Source organism: Dermacentor andersoni, chromosome 2, assembly GCF_023375885.2.
Source record: "Dermacentor andersoni chromosome 2, qqDerAnde1_hic_scaffold, whole genome shotgun sequence".
Lineage (NCBI taxonomy): Eukaryota > Metazoa > Arthropoda > Arachnida > Ixodida > Ixodidae > Dermacentor > Dermacentor andersoni.
In genome coordinates this window covers 98,831,740-98,854,984 of record NC_092815.1, presented here as the reverse complement: position 1 = coordinate 98,854,984, position 23,245 = coordinate 98,831,740, and the positions used below count along the sequence as shown (strand labels likewise).

General features: G+C 42.5%; 2 protein-coding genes across 4 annotated transcripts in view; one reads left to right on the top strand and one right to left on the bottom strand.

Annotated features, from left to right (window-relative positions):
• Ipp (inositol polyphosphate 1-phosphatase) overlaps nucleotides 1–16,831 on the top strand; it is a 38,058-nt gene extending 21,227 nt beyond the window's left edge. For all 3 annotated transcript variants that reach the window (XM_055076747.1, XM_055076748.2, XM_055076746.1), the window contains 2 exons: nucleotides 624–798; nucleotides 2,383–16,831. In XM_055076747.1, the coding sequence (XP_054932722.1) occupies nucleotides 624–798; nucleotides 2,383–2,914 (707 nt within the window). In that variant the 3' untranslated portion in view covers nucleotides 2,915–16,831. The remainder of the gene's footprint in view (nucleotides 1–623; nucleotides 799–2,382) is intronic.
• An 874-nt stretch (nucleotides 16,832–17,705) lies between these two features.
• Nucleotides 17,706–23,141, bottom strand: LOC126541565 (uncharacterized). The gene is made up of 3 exons (XM_050188378.3): nucleotides 22,788–23,141; nucleotides 21,003–21,243; nucleotides 17,706–19,354 (listed from the first exon to the last, which is right to left on the bottom strand). Exons 1-3 carry the CDS (start codon nucleotides 22,918–22,920, stop codon nucleotides 18,841–18,843), a joined length of 888 nt encoding a protein of 295 aa, XP_050044335.2. The 5' UTR covers nucleotides 22,921–23,141; the 3' UTR covers nucleotides 17,706–18,840.
• Between the last annotated feature and the right edge of the window lie 104 nt (nucleotides 23,142–23,245).

The following is a 23,245-nucleotide window of genomic DNA, read 5'->3' as shown; positions in this document are numbered from 1 at the left end:
TGTGGATGCAAACACTCTTTTCTGACTTTATTTTCTGACTCATTTTTCGGAACCCTGTTGAGATCGTTGTAATTCATATATGCAAGAATTTAATGACGTCATCTTTCTATATTTCATGTGCTTTCATCAGAGTGCAGAAAAAAGAACAACATAAAAAATAACCTCAAGGAAACAACTTCGTTGTATGCTTCTGGCCGTGGTCTGCAATTTTTTCAGTACAACTTCTGCCCTAAAATGAACAATTAATTAGACATTATCAGCTAGCTAACTAGTTGCACTTGAAAAAATAATGAGTAATTTGGGACGACTACGAACATTGTACTATTGGTTTCATTCACCTAAGATGAAATGCCAAAAATTAGCTACCAAAAGTTTGGTTCAGATTACATGAAACACCCAGTATAGCTTCATATGCAGAGACAGGATAATGTGACCAGATGTTCAATGCATGAGAAGCTTGCAGTCAAGCAGAGGTATCTTTTAGACATATTTTAATGAGCAAAAATTTTGTTTACATTCTGTGTGGCATCTGATAGCATGTAAACAACCTAGACATCCCATCTGATGTTGGTGTTACCACTTTTGCAAAATACACTCTGGATTCTGCTTTTTTGTTATTTTAGACTCTACATCTGAATACATTGCTGGCAAGTGGGGTGATGAAGGTGAAGGGAGCAGCATCGTTAGCTCAGGTCTGCAATGTGTCTCTGTGCTGATTGGCGTTTATGACCGTGGCACTGGTCTACCAGTCGCTGGTGTCGTAAATCAGCCCTTTCATCACCTGGACGACCTTAACAGGTGGGCTCCTTGTATGTCACTTTTATTGGAAGTAACCTTGTTCTATGCTATGAGCTGGCGCAAAGGGATAAAAGCTTTGACACTGAAATTAGTCTTATGAGCCAACAAGTGTAGCCATTGAAAGGTCATACACATCTATAGTCATTGTCATTATTTTAATACTGATATATTTTACGCAAGTTACAGTGACTGATCTTAGGCCTTTTTACAGCCATGCTACATCTTCCGGTTGCAGTTCAATTCTCCATTTGATAAACGATTCATTGAAAACTCATCACCACGTGCATGGCGGTCTATCCCCATATCTGGCCCTTGCTCCATAAAGCCCCATACATCATCATCTAGCCATTGAAAGTTACGTAGCTTTTCTTTGTTGTCACATACACGTAGCTGCGCCCTGATTTCTCATTGCATTTCACTTTTTGTCAAGAGTGAAATATTAGTCAAATGGCAGCCAAAGATTATTCTTTGTCATGGTTGAGCTATATATAATTGGCGCGGTGTTTAGTGTAATTATTACTCAGCCACTCAGTGAGTCACAATATTGTTATGTGGTGGTGATTACACGCAAGCTGGCAGGCAGGCGATGTTTGTAAGCAAGCTGCTTATTACATGTACTTGTGTCCACCAAACAATGATGTAGCTAGATGGAAGTAGTAACAATCACAGTTATTGTTGGATGATTTGCCTTACAGTTGGTTTGTATGTATAAAGCATAATCATGTGCTCTATCTGTAGATCATTCAGCAATCAGTGTGACAATTTGAGAATTTTCTACATGCATAGTGTACATGCGAGAATGACGGACCTGTCATACTAGAAGCAGCTACTGTGTCTTAAGCAGAAGTGAAACAGGGTACACTAAACAACATGCCCAAAGGAAAAGAGTACAGCAAAATAGGAAGATCACAACTGAAGTCAGTGCGGCACTATTTTGTCCTGGGCTCAGTGTCGGGGCTCCTGCTGCATGCCTGGTGCATTGAAGCTTAGGAGGATGAAGAGCTTAGTCCTTCTCTGTAATATTTATAGCTTTGGAGCAATGAAACTTCTACATGGGCCCTAGTGTGACAAATCTGGTTACACACGCAGTGGCTTTGAAAACTTGTGACAAAGACTGTACATATACGTATTTTCCAGTCATTGGTTGTGTCTCATATTTCTTCAAGCGCAGCAACATTTTCTGCAATTTTGGCACCAGTTTGGAATGTAAATAACTCTTGTACAAGTAATTTTTTTAATGAGCCTTATAAATACTCTGTTGGTGCTAGAAGTAGCATGTACCGTCTAGTGCCCGATTTCAAACAACACATTTTGTTCTCTTGTAATATTTTTGAGGGGTTAGTGGCTACCACGATTTACGGCCATCATTTCTGGGCAACTTTGTCAACTGCCACTGTGAAAGCATCTAAATTCATCCAGTTCTTATAAGAGTATGGAACTGGAAAGTAGTGCCCACAAAGGAAAATTACCAAGGAGTCGACTTTCTTTTTGTTTGTTTGTTTATAGATTTCGCATTGCTAGTTCCTTTGCTAAAAGAAGCAGCAAAAATTGTGGTAATTGTTTGCTGCATTTGGGTGCATGTAGGCCTGTAGGACGTTGCTACTGGGGCCTGACTCTGGGCGCACATCAGTGGCACAGCCGTCACTTCTGTGAGGATGAAGACCCTGATCCGCTGCGAAGGCGCCACCATCCATGTGTGCTGCTCAGTGCCAGTGAGAGCAATGCCGTCGTTCAAGCCCTGGAAGCTGCCGGCTGTGACGTGCGTTTTGCTGCGGGTGCCGGATACAAGCTGCTGTGTGTGGCACTACTCCGTGCCGATGCATACCTTGTCACACAGGGCACAACTTTTCGCTGGGACACGTGTGCACCGCATGCCCTGCTCTTGGCTCGAAATATGGGCCTCTTTGCAGCTGTCGAAGAGGCTGGTGTTCCTTGGTGCGTGCCTGCGCCTGTTAGCTATGCTGATCCCGACGAGGAGCTCTGCGACAAGGTGTCTGGGGCCGCTCTCTGGCGCAACAGCCGGTGTCTGTTTGCTTGCCGCAACTCTTTCAACTCGAGGCTAGTTTTCGATGCACTCAGGGCGTCTTCTGTTAAAGTTACAAATGCGGTGTCATGAGCACTTGTCGCGTGGGCCACTGTGGTCGGTATCAGAAGCACACACAAATTTTTTTCGTTCACCGCTTTCCTGCGGCCAGACGTGGAGAAGTCTTGCTAGAGTGTGTAACGACTGCTTTTAAGGCGGCCTGGATAAGGTAGCTTGGTAACATGAGATTACATACAGATAGTGCTGAAAGGATGAAAATGGAGACGGTTTAGCAAGTTGCAGTTGGCGTGCACATGAAAAAGTTGAGACAGAGCTGCAAATGCTGCAGTTGTACACTGTACCGTTCAGTTTGTATTGCATTGTTGCTAAACTTTTTGTTGACCGAATGCATTTAACAGCAAAGTTGGCGTGCAGTTCTAGGCATGGATATCTTGCTCCTTTTTAGCAGCTGTGCACTGGCTGAAGAGGCAAGGTGGTAGTAAATATAATGAACAGCACAGGTACGCAAAACAGTAATAGTGATACTGTGATGCATAGTGTGTAGAATGTGATAGTTTGCTGTCACAATTACCGGCAGCTGCATTCAGCACATATGGTGTTCTTGAAGCAAACATGACTGATCAGCATGTCCAGAAATGTTGCTTAAGGAAGCATGAGGGTAATACACATATATTTCGAGCATCCTGCTCTGCTGTTCCTGCTAGCTTACTTTTGCTTGTCTTGTTTAGCTTACAGTTTCTTTTTTGCCAGGTTTGTCTGTCTTGCAATGTTGCTGCATTATTAGTATTTTGATTATGCATTCAGGATAATAGTTCAAGCTACATGAATTCAGCTTGTTATATTTATTGTAGGTGTGATGGAGTGTAGTGCTTAAATGCAAGTTGTGGTGCAGGAAGAAAGGTGTTATTTTAATGTATATTTAGCTTTATGACTACTGGCATTCAACGATAAAGAAGCGGCACCATTGAGAAGTGACATCAGAGTAACTAAATAAGAGTAACAAACACTCTGCAATTCTCTTTAAACATTGAGGAAATCATACTTGCCACCTGCCGTGGTGGCTTATGGGCTGTAGCGTTCTTCTGCCAAAAACGAGGTCACAGGTTCGACTGGTGGCCAAAGTGGCCTTATTTCAATGGTGACAAAATACAAAAACACTCACGCACTTAGATTTACATACACGTTAAACAATCCCAAATGGTCATAATTAATCCTGAGCCCTCCACTACAGCGTCCCTCATAACCATGCGTGCCCCTTTGGTACGTTAAAGCCCACTATTAAAAAAAGCTATACTTTCATTAGTCATATTTGAAACATTGCATGAAATATCCTTGTGTGAGGGAGTGCTCACTTGCTGTGGCTCCTTCGAAAGGCTCAGCCAGTAAGTGATGGACATATAATGAAACTGCATATAGCATTCCTAATTTTAACTGAAATCGGGAACATTGAGAGAACAAGAAAACCGGACAACATCCACTTATGTTTACAGTGCAAATATATACAATAGTTTACATTTGAGAGTTTTAGGTTAGGGGACACAAGCGTTAGAGGTCGCAAACCACTGGGCATATAAAAGAACCCAAAAACGAGCATGAAGGGTCCACAGTAGAGTTTGCATGCCTAACGCTTGGGTGCGGTTTGCGTCCCCTAACTTAAAACTCTCTGTTAGCTGTGGTAGACATCATTCCATGTATAAGAAGGCATGCATTTTCATAATTACGTCGGAGAAATTATTAAACCTGTCAAATGCATTGTATTTAGTCTCACCATGTACTTTACTCTATTAACGGGCGTGTGCACGTGTAGATGCCTCTGTTGTGCAAAATCTGCAGAATAACACAAAGTCTGCAAATTTCACAGTGCAGGACTTGTAAAATCAATCTGCATGTACAACCAGTCATTATTTTCCATAATATTCAATCGTATTAACATATTCAGCAGAGGTGGCCAAAGTTTCCTTTTGCACTGTTTCAAAGGACACTAAAAGAACATCTGAAAAGGAAACAGAATTGACTCAGAGTGGCAGCTTATTCTTTCAGAACTCTTGTCTGCATTACTCTGGCAGAAAAAGCCTGCTTCATACCGAAACTGTGGCTGACGATGTCAAGGCGAGGTCACAGATTGTTTGGTATTTCGACATGGTTGGGTCCTTCTACTTGAAAAAGGAAAGTCTTCACTAATTGCCGCATTGAGTCCGATATTTCCTTGCTTTTCAATGCAATGTTGTTGATAAACAGTTATTAGTTGATAAGCAGTTACTACTTCTCCAGTATACGCTGCCAAAGTCAACGATGCCATGGGGAGCTGGTATGAGAATGTGAGAGTTGCATTGGTAATTTTGTTGTTGCATTATTTCTAACTGACCAAGCTTCCAGTTATGGCAACACATTCCGAATTGCAATGCCAGAAGTCTTATTTACCAATCTAACCAAACTTAATATTTCATATATAAACAACACCAAAATTGTGAATAACCTTGAAGCTATGTGGATGTTGACATTGACTGCCAAAGAGCATAGAAATCAGTTTGGCTGTGTGCTTGCTGATGGTGATAATAGAAATTTTCAATTTTTTCTTTTTCCCGAGTGAGAAGTAAAATAGTTTATGCACAACAAGCATTTGTCCATCCTGCACTGTAGCATTTTATTGATGCTTTTAGCTCTTGCATGTGCTCTCTGGAGATCTGTGAATTGATGATGAAGCTCCACAATTATTGCCTGTATTAGTGTCATCAGTCATACTTTTAAACTGGCAAAGCATGTTTTTCAGCTATGTGCTTTAAGAAAAAAAGAACACCAAGAATATTTATTTGACATGTTGGGCCATCTCTTGATCCATGGCTTTGTAGAGAGTGTGTATCACTATACCTTGTGTTGGATGTAAATGTACTTTTGAGCCAAATGAAGGTTTTTAAACTTATGTTATCCCTGCATATGCTGCACGATGCTAACGTTGAGCCTTTTCAAAAGGTATTTTTTACATTTTGACACTGCAAATGTACGTTGTAGACACAGTTTGAGTCATGAACTGTACGGATGGTAGCATGTGACTGCAGTAAACTAGCTAGCATTCAACATGAGTCATGATTATAGTTTGTGCACTGATCTTTTGTGTGCGAATTGTTTGACCAGTGTTGTGGTTTCGGCAATTTGTGGCATACACACCAGGAAGTAACTTGCACATGAACATTGAGGCACTTCTAGCATTTCACCAAGTTCACTTGACTAATGTTCCAAGTTCATTATCATGTTATGGCTGTTGTACAAATCATTGGTAGTGGTTCGTATACATCGTCTTTAAGGAAGTGTTGCTGCACAAATACCCGCTGTCAGAAAGTGCACATTGAGTATGGGGACTTGCATAAGGCCGACAACCTTCTGGTGCAGTCAGTCAATCCTGGTTTTTCGCCACCATTGCGAGGATAGACACGGGCCGGCTCTATAGCAGCCAGTCGCTTGCCACACTGCATTCTTGTTTGTTATGCATTGTTTCTTCAGTGAAGGTTTACTGAAATTTGGCGAGCTAATGTACAGCTCTGTGCTGCTATGCAAGCATTGTGTATAGTTCCGGCCATATGGTACACAAGTGTGTAAAATTCAGTGCAGTGTTCAATGCACCAACTTCACCTTGAAATTGGCCGTGCATGGTTTTGCTGATCATTTGCCCGTTTTTCACACTAAATGTTCACACAGTCAAGTGCAGCAGCTTTAAATGACCAGTCACTCAGTATATTTAAAGATTGTGCACGGCACACACAAGGCTAATTATTCGTTTTTTGCGCTCATGAGCCTACAGTACTGATGTAATGAACTGTTACTTGCCTAAAGCCTTGTAGGCGAGAGCAACCATGTTTCATGAGTCAAGGATGAGATGCTGGACAACAGTGACTGTGATAAGCGGACAGGATCTTATGGCTGACTACTCCGTTAGTGCACGTTAGTGAGACTACACTTTGTCCATGCTAGATGACCACGCAGAATTGCTATACCAATACATGACATGTCACAACATGCCACATTTCCTGGTTCGCTTCGCCCTTTCTTTTTTTTTCTCTCTCTCTCTGATGGAGTCCAGAATGGCAAAAGACTTCGAAAGAAAATTTTTAGCTCCCACAGTCAGAGGTCATGGTGCAAGTCATGGCACAAATGCGGGAGCATGCCAAGACATTCCGCCTATCCCATTGCTGGAAATCAAGCTTACATTCTCAGGACCACAATATGCGGCGAACACTCTATGTGCATGCCAGAACACAGCAGCAAACTTAACAAGACGTGTAGCATAGCATGTGCAGCCCACTAGCTTTCTACACGGGTCCTCCAGTATCCTCCATGATGGTGGTGGCAAACCAAGGTGTACAGAGGGTTGTTGGCATTACGCAAAAGGTCTATTGAAGTCATATCTATTACTGTTACATGTAGTGCTCTTTAAAACCTTGAAACAGAAACTCAACCTTTCTGAGTGCAATGCAAATGAACCAGTTGTATGAAAATAGACCTTTTTCTAACATGCGAGCGCCACCAACGGCTGCGCAAGTGCTTATGGGAAGTGTGTGTGCCGCAGAGGCAGGCTTTGCACTTTTGCTTTCCTCCTGCGCCATGCGAGCGCCTGTTAGCAGTAATAACTGATGCAAATTTGGCAAGGTGGCTCATGTCACTGCCTAATTCAAACAAGAATATCTTGTTTGTTGTTTAGCTGCGACGGCATCGCATCTTGCGATGCCAGCCATCTAGCGTTCCTGCACGCTACTGCTTCTTCTTTCTTTTTCTTTTTGTTTACAGCTGTGCTGGGAAATCCCTTCACGCACCTTTCGGCTCTGAATAATTCTGGGTGATAGCCAAAATGAAAAATTAGTTACAAAAGGCAAAGTGCAGTTTGAATATTAAACCCAGCAGCATGTACCACAGCTGCAGAGGCAACTGTCAGGTAGACTTGGTCTCGGTCCACCTTGTTTAATATTCAGCTTTCTATAGGCGAGCATTATTTCGCTTTTCAATGCGAAGTAGAGGAGCTCACTTCAGTTTCTCACACAATTTTTTTAAAGCTTTTCGTTTAATTTCGTTCTATGTTTGTTGTGCAGTAATGTAAAGTGCACCATTTCATGAATTCCTAGTGTGACGAGAGTGAAAACATAAAATTTTTTAATGTGTTCCACGATGTTGCACATGGGCTCTGACAAATCATATCACTTAGGTGCCATTGGTGGGTTAATGCCTGAACCAGGCTGCATATAGCATGTGCCCAGGAACTTAACGAAGAGACCCTACTAAGTTTTTATGTAGCGCCACTGATTAGAATGACTTTCAAAGAAAGAGTCACCACGAAGTATGAACCTATTTCACTTGTGAAAAATGTGCTCAAATGAAAATGGTATTGCGAGCTACTTCCTAGTTTCGGTAGATCGTGGCACACGAAGGTAATACTGGGAGTACTCGGGCCATAAATTCGTTCGTAGCACAATGTTTTCTCATAAAAGAGATGAGAGTATGAAAGAAATTTTTTGTTCTCCCTCTTTCTGTTTTGTTTATTTTGCAAGTAAGAATACTGTGCATCCAATCAGCGAGCAACCAAATGGCAAGCACCCTTGCTGTTCCTAAAACCTCGGAACATATATTTGCTCCTCTTACCAGACCACTGTGGCAGCAGAAGAGGCACAAACAGCTATTATTTTAGGAAGTCATGCACTCTTTGTTAACTCACTGTCCGAAAAGATAGCATTCTTTAAATGAATTTTTTAACAATGTAGGCGGTATGTTTAAGGCGGAACTTAGCTCCTCACAATGGGGCGGCAGCTCGGTGATTACCGCGTAGTCTGGGTTATTTCCTTCCCATTTCTTGCATAGAGATACAAATGTAGATGCTTGTGGGCATGTATACTTATGTCATTCTAAGCATCGAGAAAGCGGCGGCACCTTGTTCTTTCTCCCAATTTTTTTTTTTCCACGGTGCCATGGCAAACGGTTGCCTGGGTGAGCCTGCTTGCTCGGCATACACTCTTTCCACATAGTGCACCCGTGGGGCACTGTGGGATTGCCAGAAAAAGGTTTATTGGTTCTACCTTTCACTTTTCATGCCTAACTTATTTTTTTTTTTGAGGTTAGGTAAGCAACACCGAAGTGAAACCATCTTTAACCTTGCTCTTGTTTTATCTCGGATGGTGTTGCATTTAATATGTCGTCACACTGCTAAAGGGCCCTCAAGGGGGGACGATGCACTTCAAATATTTTTTTATATTTTTTATTTTTAATACAGTTTGGATAAAATTTGCACAGTTAATGTGCTCTTACCAGCCAATTCCAAAAATGCTATTATTCTTTTCCTAGGATAAATATTTTTCATGACATCCAAAGCAGAATGTCTTATTGTTTAAAGCCTAATTTAATAATTAACAGAAACTTGCATAGTAAAGCACAGCACACGGAATCGATTCTGAATGTTCATGGTTGTCGTAAGGTATAAGCCATTGCTCTAGGCCATTTGGAAGCGACGTTATAGGTTGTCAAACTTAGTAACAAAAAAATGTTAACCTTGATACTAGAACAAAAGGTTAGTCTTGAAAATTTTCTTGAGAAAGTATTATAAAAAATTTACTTCTTAATGCACCACATCTGTTTATTACTAGGAAAAAAAGTTATGATAGCCCAAATAGAACAAAAGATATTACTATGGCAAACAGAAAGAGCATGAAAATTGTTGATTCGAGAAATCAAGGAAAAATGTTCCAGCACATCTTTACTGCAGGAAAAACAACTATAATTCATCAAAATGCACCAGCAGCGCAGTCTGGGTGCATCCTTGTTTTACAATTTTTCAAGTTCCAGTGAGGCTGTACATTTCTTGCTGGAGCTTATAGTGCAGTAGTGGTCTTTCTCTCTTGCTCTCTTGGAGCCAGTGCCTGTAACAGACATGTCCATCTGTCCCAAAATTGCAGATGTGAAATGGAGAATTCCGGTGTTGAAGCACAGCACTGCTTGTCCTACAGCCGCTTCCACTGCGAAGAGCAGTGCATGTTTCACTTTTGAGGCCAAACTTCTGATTACCGAATGCAAGCTCTCATTGGAGTTCTGTTTTGCCTCGTTGGCATCTTTCAAGCAAAGCCTTTTCCAACAAGCGGGTATAAACAGGTAGCAGTGCTTCTGCGACATGTTTTGGTAGATTTTAGACTCGTCTCGGTTCAGGCTCGCCCTTTGCTTTTGCAGCATTATGCCGACACCCTGAACTTTCACTAGCTGGGCACGAGCTGTGGTCCGGGCACAAGCTGTGGTTTGGGCATTCAGCCGTGGATGTGACGTGGCGGTGCGTGGCCATCAGAGATCTTTGCACACGTCCCACATCACCTTCACGAGACTTCAATGTCCGACCATAGTATGTGCTCAGCCTGGTTATCAGTTCACCTGTCAGCCTGCCTCTTCCACCAAGGCCTTGCTTATTCTCGCATCTGTGCTTCTGCACCAGGTTTCGCAAGGCTGTCCCCATTCGTTCTTGCACATGTTTTGTACAGTCCTCTTTCTTCACATCAATATACCCATAGACTTTTGCCTTTGAATGGCACAAAATGTTTTGCTGTTGCCATCACACAACATAGTTGTGAAGCATAGGCCATGGCATTCGAATGGTCTCAGGAAAAGGGGTCAGAGCCGCCTCCACTTCCATTTGGCCAGCTTTGCTATCAGTGTTTTTCTGGCATTTACCTTTATTGTTTGCGCTCCATTCATCGTAGCCATCGGCATCGGGCTGTGGGCCTATCTCACATGCTAAGCAATAGTTGGGCAAAACCACCCAGTCGAATATACCCACTGAATAGTTCAATCACTGTGCCAACACTGATGTGGGAAGAGTGACCGCACGTCATTTACGTGCCATCGTAGCTAGCGGGAATATTGCCTTTGTGGCCAAAACATAACTCTTTGTAAAGAGGTGCAACTTTTGTTGCACAATTGCTCATAGTGGCATACGCTGCTTGCATGGAAGTGGGTGCCAACCTGTTCTTTTAATGCCACTGGTATGTCTTGTGGTGCATGACGCGGTGAGAAGTTGCCATTGCAGCGAAAATAGTGTTCATTTTTGTCTGCCCATTGCCAGTGGCCACCATCGCTCTTGTGGTAAGAAGGTTCACCTTGACTGGGTTGCACGTTTTTGTGGTGTCCACCCACAGCCAAGTCCAGTCATTGGTGATCTCGCTGCAGTTCTCATGTTTAACTGACAGCTTGAGGGCAAGTCCATAATGACGGTTACCTCTGATGATCGATGCAGGTTTGCAACGCACATTGCAGCATAACATTCCAAGGAGCAAGTTGAGAACACAGAGATGCACTATTGTATACAGAGCGGCACAGTGCTGCGAGTCAGGTGCTGATGCCTCGCTGCAAGTCTCGAAGGGCACTATTTTCCGCACTGTTGCCGGGGCCGACGAAAGCCGTTCGAGCGTCACTTTTTCACGGGCACACACAAAGTTGTATCCATCCATCCATCCATCGATCCATCTACTTTGCCTTCACTTCGCCATCCGTCAACACCTTGTCATCAATTCTTAGATCACTGGAGTTAGCTTCAGTCAGTGCTTCAGTGCTGTTTCCGCAGCATCGCTGGCGGAGAGAACGCGATCAGTCTCAAAGCTATTGCACGGTTGCGATGCATCGATGCTTCATTCCCCAAAGTTGATCAACAGCTGTGATAAATGCTCAAGCTTCCTCCGGTGACCTTTCCATTTTTTCTTACCAAACGCATGCAGAGTATGACACTTCCTCGCATTTCCAGGCATAGCAACACAATGCTCTGCCGAGATGTAATGCGTAGTACACGCAAGCCTTTCAAAAATGGCGCTCGGCAGTACAAATTCCTCAAGACAGCTGCTCCCAGCCAACTGGGTAGCGCCATTTTGGTCACATGCGTCGGCTAGCCAATAACACTGGCCGCTGCTTTTCATTTCTTATGGCTCATTCACACCGGTGACTTGAGGAGGTCACACAACCATTTGCGACTCGCGACCAAAAAGCGACTGAAGGCGACTGATGTTCACACCGGCAAGCACGGCTGAGCGCAACCCGCAAATCGCAATCCCGGAGGTTATTGTTCTCAGCGAGAACTCTTGGAATCTACACGGAATTTGCCGCGACGCGAAAGCAGGCCGGATGTAGACACATGGAAGATCACTTCCGGTGTACCACTAATTGGTTTATCAGTTTTGCGACCACGGTCGCGCAACTGAAAAATCGAGCAGCGAGCGACTGACCAAAAATGGCTGCTTCTAGAGAAATGCGATCATTTGCGACTGGTCACTTTGCGACCAACTTGGTCGCGCGACTGCTATCAGTCGCCAATGTGAGAGCCTTTAGGCCTTGTCTTTCATCCAGAGAAGACATTGTGGTTTGCTTACCAGAAAAAAGAAAAAGCTCAAAGTGCGCTCTTTCGAACGAGACCAAAATGGCGCTGATCGAGCATGTAGTTCTCGCGTAATAAAGAGCTGAAATCCTGGGCCAGGCACTCGGTTTTCGTTTTTTAAACTCTGATCACACTGGACGTTGATGGTGTACGGCTACGAAAATTCATAAATAGGTGTGGAAGGAAGTCGAGAATGTAGATATAAGGTCAGCGAAAATCAGGTTCTTTGGACGATTTTCGGTTCCGAAGTGCCGCGTCCCCCCCTTAAACATGTTCGTGTACATATATTGCTTGAGCACAGTGCGCACCAAAGTACATACAACTTTCTGAGAAAGCAGTGTATGCAATTTGAAGCTCCTGATAAGACAAGTTAAACTATTCCAAAACGTCTTGCCAGAATGCCATCGCAAAGAAAAAATAAGTCAGGGACATTTATAAGATGTTAAAATTGTGACTTAGCCTTGACCATATCTTTTTCGAAGTTTTCTAATGTTTTAAAGAAACTTCTGCAGGATAAACACAGTATAGTTGAGCTATCAGTATATGCTATCAAGAAAACAGTTCAGGGGCCCTTTGTCAGTTTGGCATTATTAACCTCACTTGTGGTTTCTCACTGCCTTTTAAGAAAGGGAAACCATAGCACAAGGTATTTGACAGTAGTACAAACTAAGTACACCCGAGTGCTTAGCAGAGCCACTAATGACAGTTTTATAGTTACTGGCCTCCTGATGTCTCATTAGTATGCATATAGCAGTCAGCACTATTTGATAATGAATGCTTTTTACTATCTTTTATATTGTGCTTTCTCTTGAAGAAATTTCCATAATTGCTTGACACATAATGGAAACAAACGTGTTATAAACAGTATTAGTAGTCATTGCAGATGAATGCTCATAGAGAAGTTTATTACTTATGTGGAAATTTATTTACATTTTAGTGTTATTGTGCACATTTTCTATTTCATATTTGTGATGACTAGACCGAACAAGTGTTGTGTCAATTGCATTTGGCTTGATGTCTAGTTTTTTAGACCTATACAATACCATAATATACACTCACTCTTATACACCAATATTGTATGTATAATGTGTACATTGTCAAATTTATTTACCATGTTCTAAGCTGCATAGTGTGCATTTGTTGAATGTTAACTGTTGTCACTGTGGTGTGCACGTCAGTTTGTTTGCACGCTGTTGTTAAGGTTTGTTTTCGATTTTACACTGTTGCAATCTTTTACATATGTTGTGGAGGAATGCGTCTAATATAAGAATTTGCATAATAGCTGCCATAGTTGCCAATTCGCCCATTTTTATCCTTGCAAGGCAACAAGCTAACAAGGTTTATTTATCCAATACCCACATACTTTTGAACAAGAAACAGTCGGACAGACATATAGAGACGGACGAGAGTTGGAAGCAAGCATCAAATGCCCTGAAGAGTGCTGTGAATCATTCTGCATTCTGCAGAACATGCAGTGACAGCCGTCTTGTCCAGCTGTTGTTGCCCGCTGCTGTCTACAATAATTCTGTGAGCATGACATGTTGGTGTTGAAAACTTTTAAGCTCTAAGCTTCCCAACTCATGAAATGCTTCTTGTCTCTTGATGCCAAATGGTATTACATATATGCAGATTTATGTCTGCTTAGTAGAGGAAGTAGCCTGTTCTTTTCTAGCTGAATTATTCCCTTGCCACTATTTTGATCTACGATTTTTTAAACCTTGCCAACGGTATTGCAGCATGGAATAACAAAGTGTTACACAGAGCAAGAATTTTTCAGGAGGTCAAACAGTGCCATCACCCACATCCCAATGTTGTCACAGCGCAGGGCGTGGCATCGACGTTCCATCTGTTGTGCAGAATTTGCTTGAGTCTAAAATATATATGTGCCAATTCAAGGACATTTGCTTCTTGTCACTACGTCACATCAAGGGTGGTGCTGTATTCTTGCACTTCTTCGATGGTTCTAAATGTCTCAATGTAGCTGAAACAACTGTGTCAATTCCAGGGCAAATAAAGGCGTGACGTTTTTCTCGCTTTAAGCAGAAGATTCAGTATTTGACAGTGCTCGTACAACTTCTGCCTTGTTTCCTGTAATAATCAATTTTACAATAATGAACTTGCAGGAGGAATTGGCCATAAGCTGTAATGCAGAATATGGAGCTGTCATGATATACAGAGCACTAAAAGAGCTTTTCCCCATTGTTTCTGCAGAAGAGCATTTAAATCATGCCATTTAAATGATGGCAACATGCCTGACATGCCACCTGTCATGCTGCACTGGAAACCTTGTACTCCTCCCTTGCCTCACAGTGACAATACTGGGCTGCTTGAGCATGCCGACAGGTTCCTCCTTAACACTTCTTTACCCATTATGCAGTATGAAGAGCTGGTTTTGCGACACGTCGGATACTCCATTTTTATCACACGCCAAAGAAATAATACAACCTTCGGAAAATTACAGAATGGTGTGCTTTCTGGTCACTATGGTCCTCTTGTTGCCGCTGTGAATGCTTTGGCAGCCTACCTTCCTATGGGGGGTGAATCTGCCAAGCACACTGATTATACTGCATGATTTTGTTCTGCTTCAAAGAAACTGTATGTCGTAAACACCAGTGACAACTTTCCCATGTGTTGGTGCTTAGGGCATTCAAATCTGGCACATCATTTCTTTCTTACAAGTTTTTTTTTTTTTTAAGGCAATATTGCATTTACTATTGCGTTCAGTGTGAGCTACAACACATAAGCATGTAGCCAAACACTCTCCCAATCTAAATACTGGTGCCGACTGGTGCTATGTTCCCAAATTAAAGAGAGCGGGTTTCGCTGTTCTTTGTTTTGAACCTAGCCCATTTATGCCTGCTTTTGCACTCTTCCCCAGGCTTGAAGAAATCTGTCCCACGAAAATGATCAGAAAAGACTGGTGTCCACCTTTTGTGCAAGGTCTGTGTCATACATGCAACTGGAAAAGACTGCTGTCACCTCAGAATTTAGTGTTTGATTTATTGTCCCTCGATCCGTCATCAAACAGGTTTCTGCATCACCACCTGATGCTTACATTTGCCCCTTTCTCTCTTTTCACGTGCAATCGCAATACATACGTCGCTGTGAGCTTTCTCTATCTTATCTGCAATGTTTCACCACACAAAAAAGTGGCCACCATCTGTCCTAATTATTTTCTTCAGACCAAGATTTGGGAGAGAGTGAGAGCAGGGGCAATGTTCGAAGCAATAACCACATAACCCTCTCTCTTTAAGTCAGGGACACCACACCAATCGGCACCAATATCTAAGCTAGGGGAATGTGATAGTACTCATGACATTATTTACAATGGAGCAAACTTATGTTACTGTGCACCTCTGTGAACATTCAAACATGTCCCTTCAAGCAGGTCAGAATGTTGTTGCTAAATATGAACAGTTACAACTTAGTATTTACAGATGAAGAACTTCTCCTTCCTTGTTGCAACATGGTGTGCAGTTACCATGTTATATCCTACACTGCTGCTCAGCGAAGAACAGCACCCATTTTCTCCATAGTTTGCTTTCCTGCGTGCATTGTAGAGAATTCCAGTGTTTCGCCTTCCTCCACTGTCCAACTTCTGCAAGGCCAAAACCAATAAGGACAGTTTGCGAATGGATGCACGCGCATTAGTTTTCATTTGTTTACTGCTTGTGCACTTTTGCTATGACATTCGTTATAAACTGTTCTGCCATTAACCCCTTTGCAATGTGTCAAGCTTTCCTTCGCACGGTACTAGAAATTTCAGTGCTTCCTCACTCAGTGAGGTGTACTGCAGCAGCCAGAAGGGTTGCACAGTTTATCTAGCTGGAAGCACTGCCACCAGCAACTAGTCTCGCCATGTTGTTGAGGCAGTCACCACATTGCTTGATGTGCAAGAAAGATGCCCCTTCAGGCAGATGGTATGCGCTGCTTGCTGCACTCGGTAAACAGCACAGTTCACTGGCCAGCATGGTTAACTGGCACTTGTTTTCGTATACTTAATATGCCACATAAATACTATGACCTGCCATGCCGGTTCAGTATCAATGGCATTTTAGCATAGATAGTATGATGTCACAGATGGATGGCAACCATATTCACATAGGCATAAAATGCAGAAACGTATGCGAACTGATGTTTCAGTGCATGTAAAAAAAAAAAAATGTGGTTTAATTCACACTAGGATTTGTAATAGCACGCATCATTAGAAAGATGAATATCAACAATTACTGTTGCACAAAGAATTTGGAAGGAGGTGTAACACGGTGCACAGTTGGAATACAGGTGGAGAAAAATCAGAGATACAGATTCGTTGGCCTGAGTTAGTGCACTCTGGCCTACTTGCTAATTGGACACACCTGTCATATCGCATGCTGTACGTGTGCCTTGTTTGACGGTTATAAAGTGCCAGAAAGAAATGCCAGATATTGTGACAAACATTTGATGGAGATGTTTGCCACTGGATGAGTCATTGCAGCATTTTCGGAATTGCAAAGCATATAGCAAAAATTATAAACCTTTCAAGTACACTTGTGTAATTGTCACAAATGCCAAAAGCTGCTGAAAATTTTGTCAAATTTACGAACTGGCAATAAACTGTTTGTGATGTACGCACAACTCCATTTACTACACTGCACAGTTTTAGCCAACTTCCCGAGTGCTCCCAATAGAAATGTTTCTTGTGTGAGCGGTCTGTACTTGCAGACTGCTTGTCTACGATGTCATGATAGAACACATTCACAGCTTTCAGAAGGCAGCTGTAGCCAAGCATGCCAAATTAAGGTGCAGCTTTATCACATGTTAGTGGTGCCCGAGCTTAACAGTTGTGGCAATGATGGTGGAAGCCACCCTTATATGCTGCAGCAGAGCAGGCATTCTTGATGCATTCTTTCTCTATGCTTGACGTGTGCTCTTGCACAGTGAACATGAACATGCTGGAACCAACATGTCAATATAATCGTTACTTTGAAGGAGACTACATTAGTGTGTGTTAGCATAGCATTACCATTTTGCCATTTCCATTACCAATACTGGCTGCCATGACTGTGCATGTATGCAGTTACTGGGCTTTTTTACGTTTACAAGGGTGATTCCCCCTGCTTTGCATCATTGTGTAACACCATGGCAGTGCCCAGGCTACCCACTTCAATCTTAATTCGCCCGTGTTACTTTTTTCTGCCGTGACGGCAAGAAATAAATGGGAAGCACGTTAATTGCTTAGTCTCATCTCATGCTGAGACCAAAGTATAAGCAATTTTTTGTAATTATTGAAATCATTTGTTTGTTTTCAGGTTGCTAAGCCTAGAGAGAGGGCACTGATATGGGAAAGTGTGTCAATTTACACCTAGGCGATGGTGCCACAACATTAAGCATTGATAAATGCTGTGCATTGCTGTGGTGCCATTTGTTGGGTGGAAATTGACTCAATTTCCTTGCCATAATGACTATCAGCTATAACAAAGCAAATAAAGTTTCTCACTGATATCAGCGTGTAACGAATCTATGCTTTTAATGAATACCAGATATAGCAAAGCATTTTCATGTAGGATGCAAATTCATTATAACAAGCTTCAACTGTAACTTAAAATTTTTGAGAAGCATTGTGTATAGCTCTTTATGTTGTGCAATTAGCATTGATAAAGCCAAGCAACAAGCACAGGTAATTTCATCTCGCATATCAACTGCTAGTTCAGCAGTGGCTGCATTAGATACAAGTGTTCAGTGTAACAAGGATTCTCAAAACTTCACATTCGATAGACCACTTCTAGCTGGTTTAATGCACTGTATAACCCTTGAGGATCAAAATAAACTAGTTCAATGCAAAATATTGGTGCACACACAAGAAATCTATAATATTTTGTTCTCGTGCGACTATTGACAGCGATGCTAAACAAGGTGACTTCTGACACTCGTCACAGTATAAACAGTATGCACAGTAGAATCAATGACAGGACGATAGCAAATAGTATGCCAAGCACTTTTGTCAATGCACCGAGGTGACCAGTGCCGGGATAACTTGCAACTATTCCAATCTGTGTTTTTTCCAAATCTGCCATTAGCAAATGGCTGTGGCCCAGCCTATATAGGCTGCGGCCCAGCCAAGTACCCAAGCCATTTTCACCTACCAGAGAGGGCTAATGGCTGATTTTAAATTAAAACAGATTGGAATAGTTTTAACTTATCATGGCCCATATTTCAGGAAAGCAAGCAGATCGCTCTCTCAACACAAGCCAGACAAGTCGCTTGACTTGTCCAAAAATATTTCAAAGCCAGCAAAACATTTCATCCAAGGCATTTATTTAAAAGTGGCCTTGTTTCAATTAAAAATAAAGTGCATTATTGTTACACGCAGGTTTTGGGACTCGGATGCATCTTTTAAATACAAGGCAAAAAAGATCAATATCGAATCATTTGAACTAGCATTTCTTTAAAGAAAAGATGCTTGGAATGCCAACAAGCCCCAAAAGAAGCTGCGACAAGTGACTTTCTGAAAGCAACAAGTCGTAATGGGTTGCTCTGATATATGCAAACATCCCAACTCTTCCAGAGCATGTGTGCACATGGTAAAGGTCTGGAGAAATTCACCGTCTGAGATAGAGCCGGTGGAAGTATCAAGCCATCACGTACCGCAAGGCCCCTGGTTAGAGCGAATCTTCATTCTTAACTGACAGTTTTCAGCATGTGATTTGTTGAGCTGGTTTTGTAAATCGTGGCACCTCTGCTTGAGCAACCTTATCTCGTCGCACAAGGCAGACATTGTCACTCCAGTCATTGTTGTCTGTGTCCCAAGTGTCCTGTGTTCATCTAGGCACTGTGCATCCAGTCCACTCAAAGCACTGCACTCGTCCATGACTGGAGGGCACTGCCCGCATGTTGCCACTCGGATCACCAGTGGCCGCGAAGAGACGGGAGTCTGAGAATCTTTTGAGGCTGGCACGCGCTCGAGGGTTTGCTGTGTGGTTGGCTCTATGGGGCAGGTGTCTGGTTCTTTCGTCGCCATGCTTTTTTTTCTGCAAGGCTTCTTAGCTGTAAGGCTGGTAGGGTCTGCAACTTCGCTCGTACTGGTTGCCGAAGCGGTTTCTGCAGATGGCTTCGCACCATCTGAGCCATCGCACAGGAGGCGCTTTTTTGACCTGCTGGAGAGAAAATATAAAGAAAGGCAGCTCTTGCAGCATTTTTAAATACATAACTGGTAGTCGGAAAAGGATAGCATGCACATTTATTTGTGTTACTAGTCTACAAGGGCAACATCGCATGTCTGGAAATGTGAATTTTGTTAAATGAACTTTCACATGGGATTGTGAAGTTGAGCTGTTGCGATGATTCAATTTCAATGTACAGTCTTACACCATTCTCAGGCTGAACATGGTAGTCGATAAATAAAGCTAATTTCTATTTGTAGCTAGTGTGGAAGCTCTGTATTAGAAATGCTGCAACAGGCTTCAAAGGACAAGCCATCACTTGTGCATTCCTTTTACCAGTGGACCATACTGTAAGTGTATCTTCTAACATGCACAACAGCATCAGCTGTTTTTTTAGAATTTAAATGCTTTGAACTAAGTATCAACACCAGACTTTCGTTTCATGTTTATAAGGACAATAAAGTCAAATATGAAGTTGGGCTATATTGAAAGGCTAGACTTCTGTAATAACTAAGTCATCATAGCAAGAACAGAGCTTTTGTAAACAAGAAAAATGACGAAAAAGGAAAATCTGAGTGGTGCCACCTGTTGTGGGCTATGGTACCTTTCGTGTGACGTCAGCACTGACTGATTCATAGAGAGCAGCATAGAGGCATGGTCACGTCAAATCATCTATTCCGGCGCTGGCGGGAACAATGATAAACCTCTAAATAATCTATTGATGTAGCTAAACTTTTTCCTTTAGTGTCCCTTCTAAGCATGCCGGCTTCTAAGCATGTCCTAACAGCTTTTTTCCTAAATGCAAGAGGTACTTGTACGAACATTGCACACAATGTGTGCTGGCCTCACAAGTAGAATAAGACTGACAAAAAAAAAAAGAAAACTGCAGCTGCTCCAATTAATGGAATACAATATGTGACTATAATGGCTTGAACTATAATAATGTTCCAGTATTTGCCTGCACCACCCTTCATACCTTGCCTGGTGATTACGATCGCATATCCTTGGATGCCATTAACATAAATGAATGTCTGTCTGAGCAGTACCATTCTAGTGAATCCACGCAGAATGGTTTTCACAACAATGGCATGGGTACGAGCTCTCATAAAAAATGATGACTGATAATACTTTCATTGTCACAGTGACAAGCTTTAGGCTTTCTTCAAAATGAGCACCACATCCGCCATGACTGAAATGTACTTTGATTTGATTCCACCTGGTCGTCACATGAACTTGTAAACCAATAAAGTGCCATATCTGTACCAGTTAGCTCATTTTCCAGTCGCACACGTTGTGCCATGTTGCTTCACCATAAAGGGAGGTTAATGCTTTCTAGCAGGCTGGAATCGTCACTGTCTTGGATACAATAAGATCCAGTGCACAACTGTAGGTCGTAAAGTTTCACTACAAACAGTGACAAACACAAATGTTGCAACTTGCCAACAAAGTTGCTATTTGTCTGTTCTATTTCCTTGTTCTTAATTTGGTAATTTGGGGCTTTAGAAACCTGGCACAGTGGTTCAATAATGATCTGTACCATGTTCCATAGCACATACCCAATGTAAGATTTGCTTTAGCTCCTCTTGAACTGTAACTGCTTGTGATAAATGCACATATTGCGTCAAGCAGCTCCACTTACGGTGGGTGTGTTGAAACTGTAGGAAAAGCTTCTGAAAGGCGCCGATGCGGTAGGGTGCTAGCCTTCCGTCTGATGCACTCAGCGGAGCGCTGCATGTAGGCAGGGTATCCTGGAAAGATCGACGGCACTGCATTGGGCTTTAAGCGACGCCCTTTCATGCAGTCCTTGTAGTCCTCCAGCCTGAAGTGGATGCTGCACACTTTCGCTGTCTCGTGTGGCTGCCACAAAGTCTTGTTGGGACCTGGAACAAGATTGCGTGTTTACATTATTCTTCCTTCACATTAAAAAATTCATTTCTGGGGCTTCACAAGTCAAAACCAGGATGTGATTATGAGGCACGCTGTTGTGGGGAGCCTGGATTAATATTGACCAGTCGGAGTTATTAATGTGCACCCAATGCATGGGTCACTGGCGTTTTTGCATTTTGCCCTGTCGAAATGCGGCTGGAATTCGGTCCCGCACCCTCAGGCTTAGCAGCACAAGCCAAAGCAATTACACTACCAAGGCAGGTAACCTTCACATTATTAGCATGAAATGTGCTGAGGTTTTGGTACTTTGTAACAGTAAAAATATACAATAAAAGATTTATAAATGTTTGTAAATAGCAAGTGAGTGCTTGATATTACGTGGCACCACCTCTTGTGTGGTCACTGCCTTTTAGTATTAACAGGTCACATCATCGCTCTGTTGAAGTGATGCGACACACACATGCTTACAACTGCCAGGATTGCAAGTCTACCTTGCAGATGCGTCACAACTCTGCAATCTCCCTTTTGTCCCCTTACTAAGTGCAATCAACTTCTGCTGAATTTCTTGGGCACTAATATAATCGGGAGGCAGTTCAACAGGGATGACAACAAGTTTCCAAGAAAGTAATAGTTGAAATAAAGTGTTTCTACATTTTCTTTTTATTGATTTACAGGTCCAAGAACACACAGTTCAATTCCATTTCACAGATGGTGCATTCGCATTCGTTGCTACTAATAATGAGAGCGCCCACATTCCCTCGTAATAGAACAAATATATGATGCCTATGTAATTTACTGCAAATAATGATCTCCAACCGGATGGAAATGTAATACTTCGTGATATCTCTTCATAAGTATGTCCACCCTGTATGATTATGGCTTACTGCAGTGCAAAGGAAGAAAGGATACTATGTTTTAATTTTTTGCCATAACGCACAACTCTAAGCAACTTAAACTAGATAACATGGAAGTAACGCAACCATGACACGTCTGGCTGTCCAACACAGAAAATCTAATTCTTTGACGTCAACGTCAGCTAAGTCATACTAATTTAGAGTGAACATCTCAACCAATGCTTGACGCTAATTACATATAGTAAAGCAATGACGGGGGCTAGTTGAACGTTCATGATTATATTGCGCTTAGTGTTACACTGACGTTTTTAAGTGGACAGGACGTGGACGTACTGTGCGCTACGTACGTCCACGTCCTGTCCTTCACTTAAGATCGTCAGTGTAACACTAAGCGCAATATAATCATCAGCTAATTACATAATTTTTCGTATGCAAAACAACATGCAACCATTTATCAGCATTCCAAATATTACAATAACGGTCCCGACACATTTCTTTTCAGGAGCATCGATTTGCTAGCTAACATCCTAATGGCCAAAATATGAAACCATGGCTATCCACGAGCTGCGTGGAGGAGAAATTTCAACGGTAGTTGGCACAGGCTATTCGAAATATGCGGCGCCGATGCTGTGGAGGCTATCGCAGGCTCAAAATGATCCCGTCACAGCAAACTCTGGCCTTGCCTTCGCGTGAGATGGCTTTGATCCATGCTTCTCTAATGTCGGTCACGGGAAACTCATGGAACGACACACTAGGCTCGCCGTCAAGTCTTGGTTTTCCCGTATATGACGAGCAGTAAGGCACGCAGCAAGTCATGCTTTCGGAGTGACCAGGCGCAACCGCGATTATCACATCTCTAGTGAAATCACATGTCAGTTATCAGCTGCCCACATAATAACATCAGCAATATTTCCATCAAACGTGACTACCGCGCAGAAACCATCCGCTCATTCAGTCCTACGCGTTCACTACAGCAAGCAACGCGGGTAACCCGCGCGTAAAAACGCCATGCTGCTAGGCATGCTGTGGTAGGCTATATCAGGTGTAGGGCACGGAGCCATAGACGGAGCCACGGAGACACAGAAGGCATGCAGACGGTAAGCACGGAAATAGCAAAAAAGTTGCGTATTAAGCTCAAATT

Coding starts and splice junctions, on each gene's coding strand:
- LOC126541565 (XM_050188378.3), bottom strand. CDS start 22,920: ATGACTTGCTGCGTGCCTTACTGCTCGTCATATACGGGAAAACCAAGA. Junction 21,244..22,787: donor CAAAGCCATCTCACGCGAAG/GCAAGGCCAGAG, acceptor ATCTTGTTCCAG/GTCCCAACAAGACTTTGTGG. Junction 19,355..21,002: donor ACAGTTTCAACACACCCACC/GTAAGTGGAGCT, acceptor TCTCTCCAGCAG/GTCAAAAAAGCGCCTCCTGT.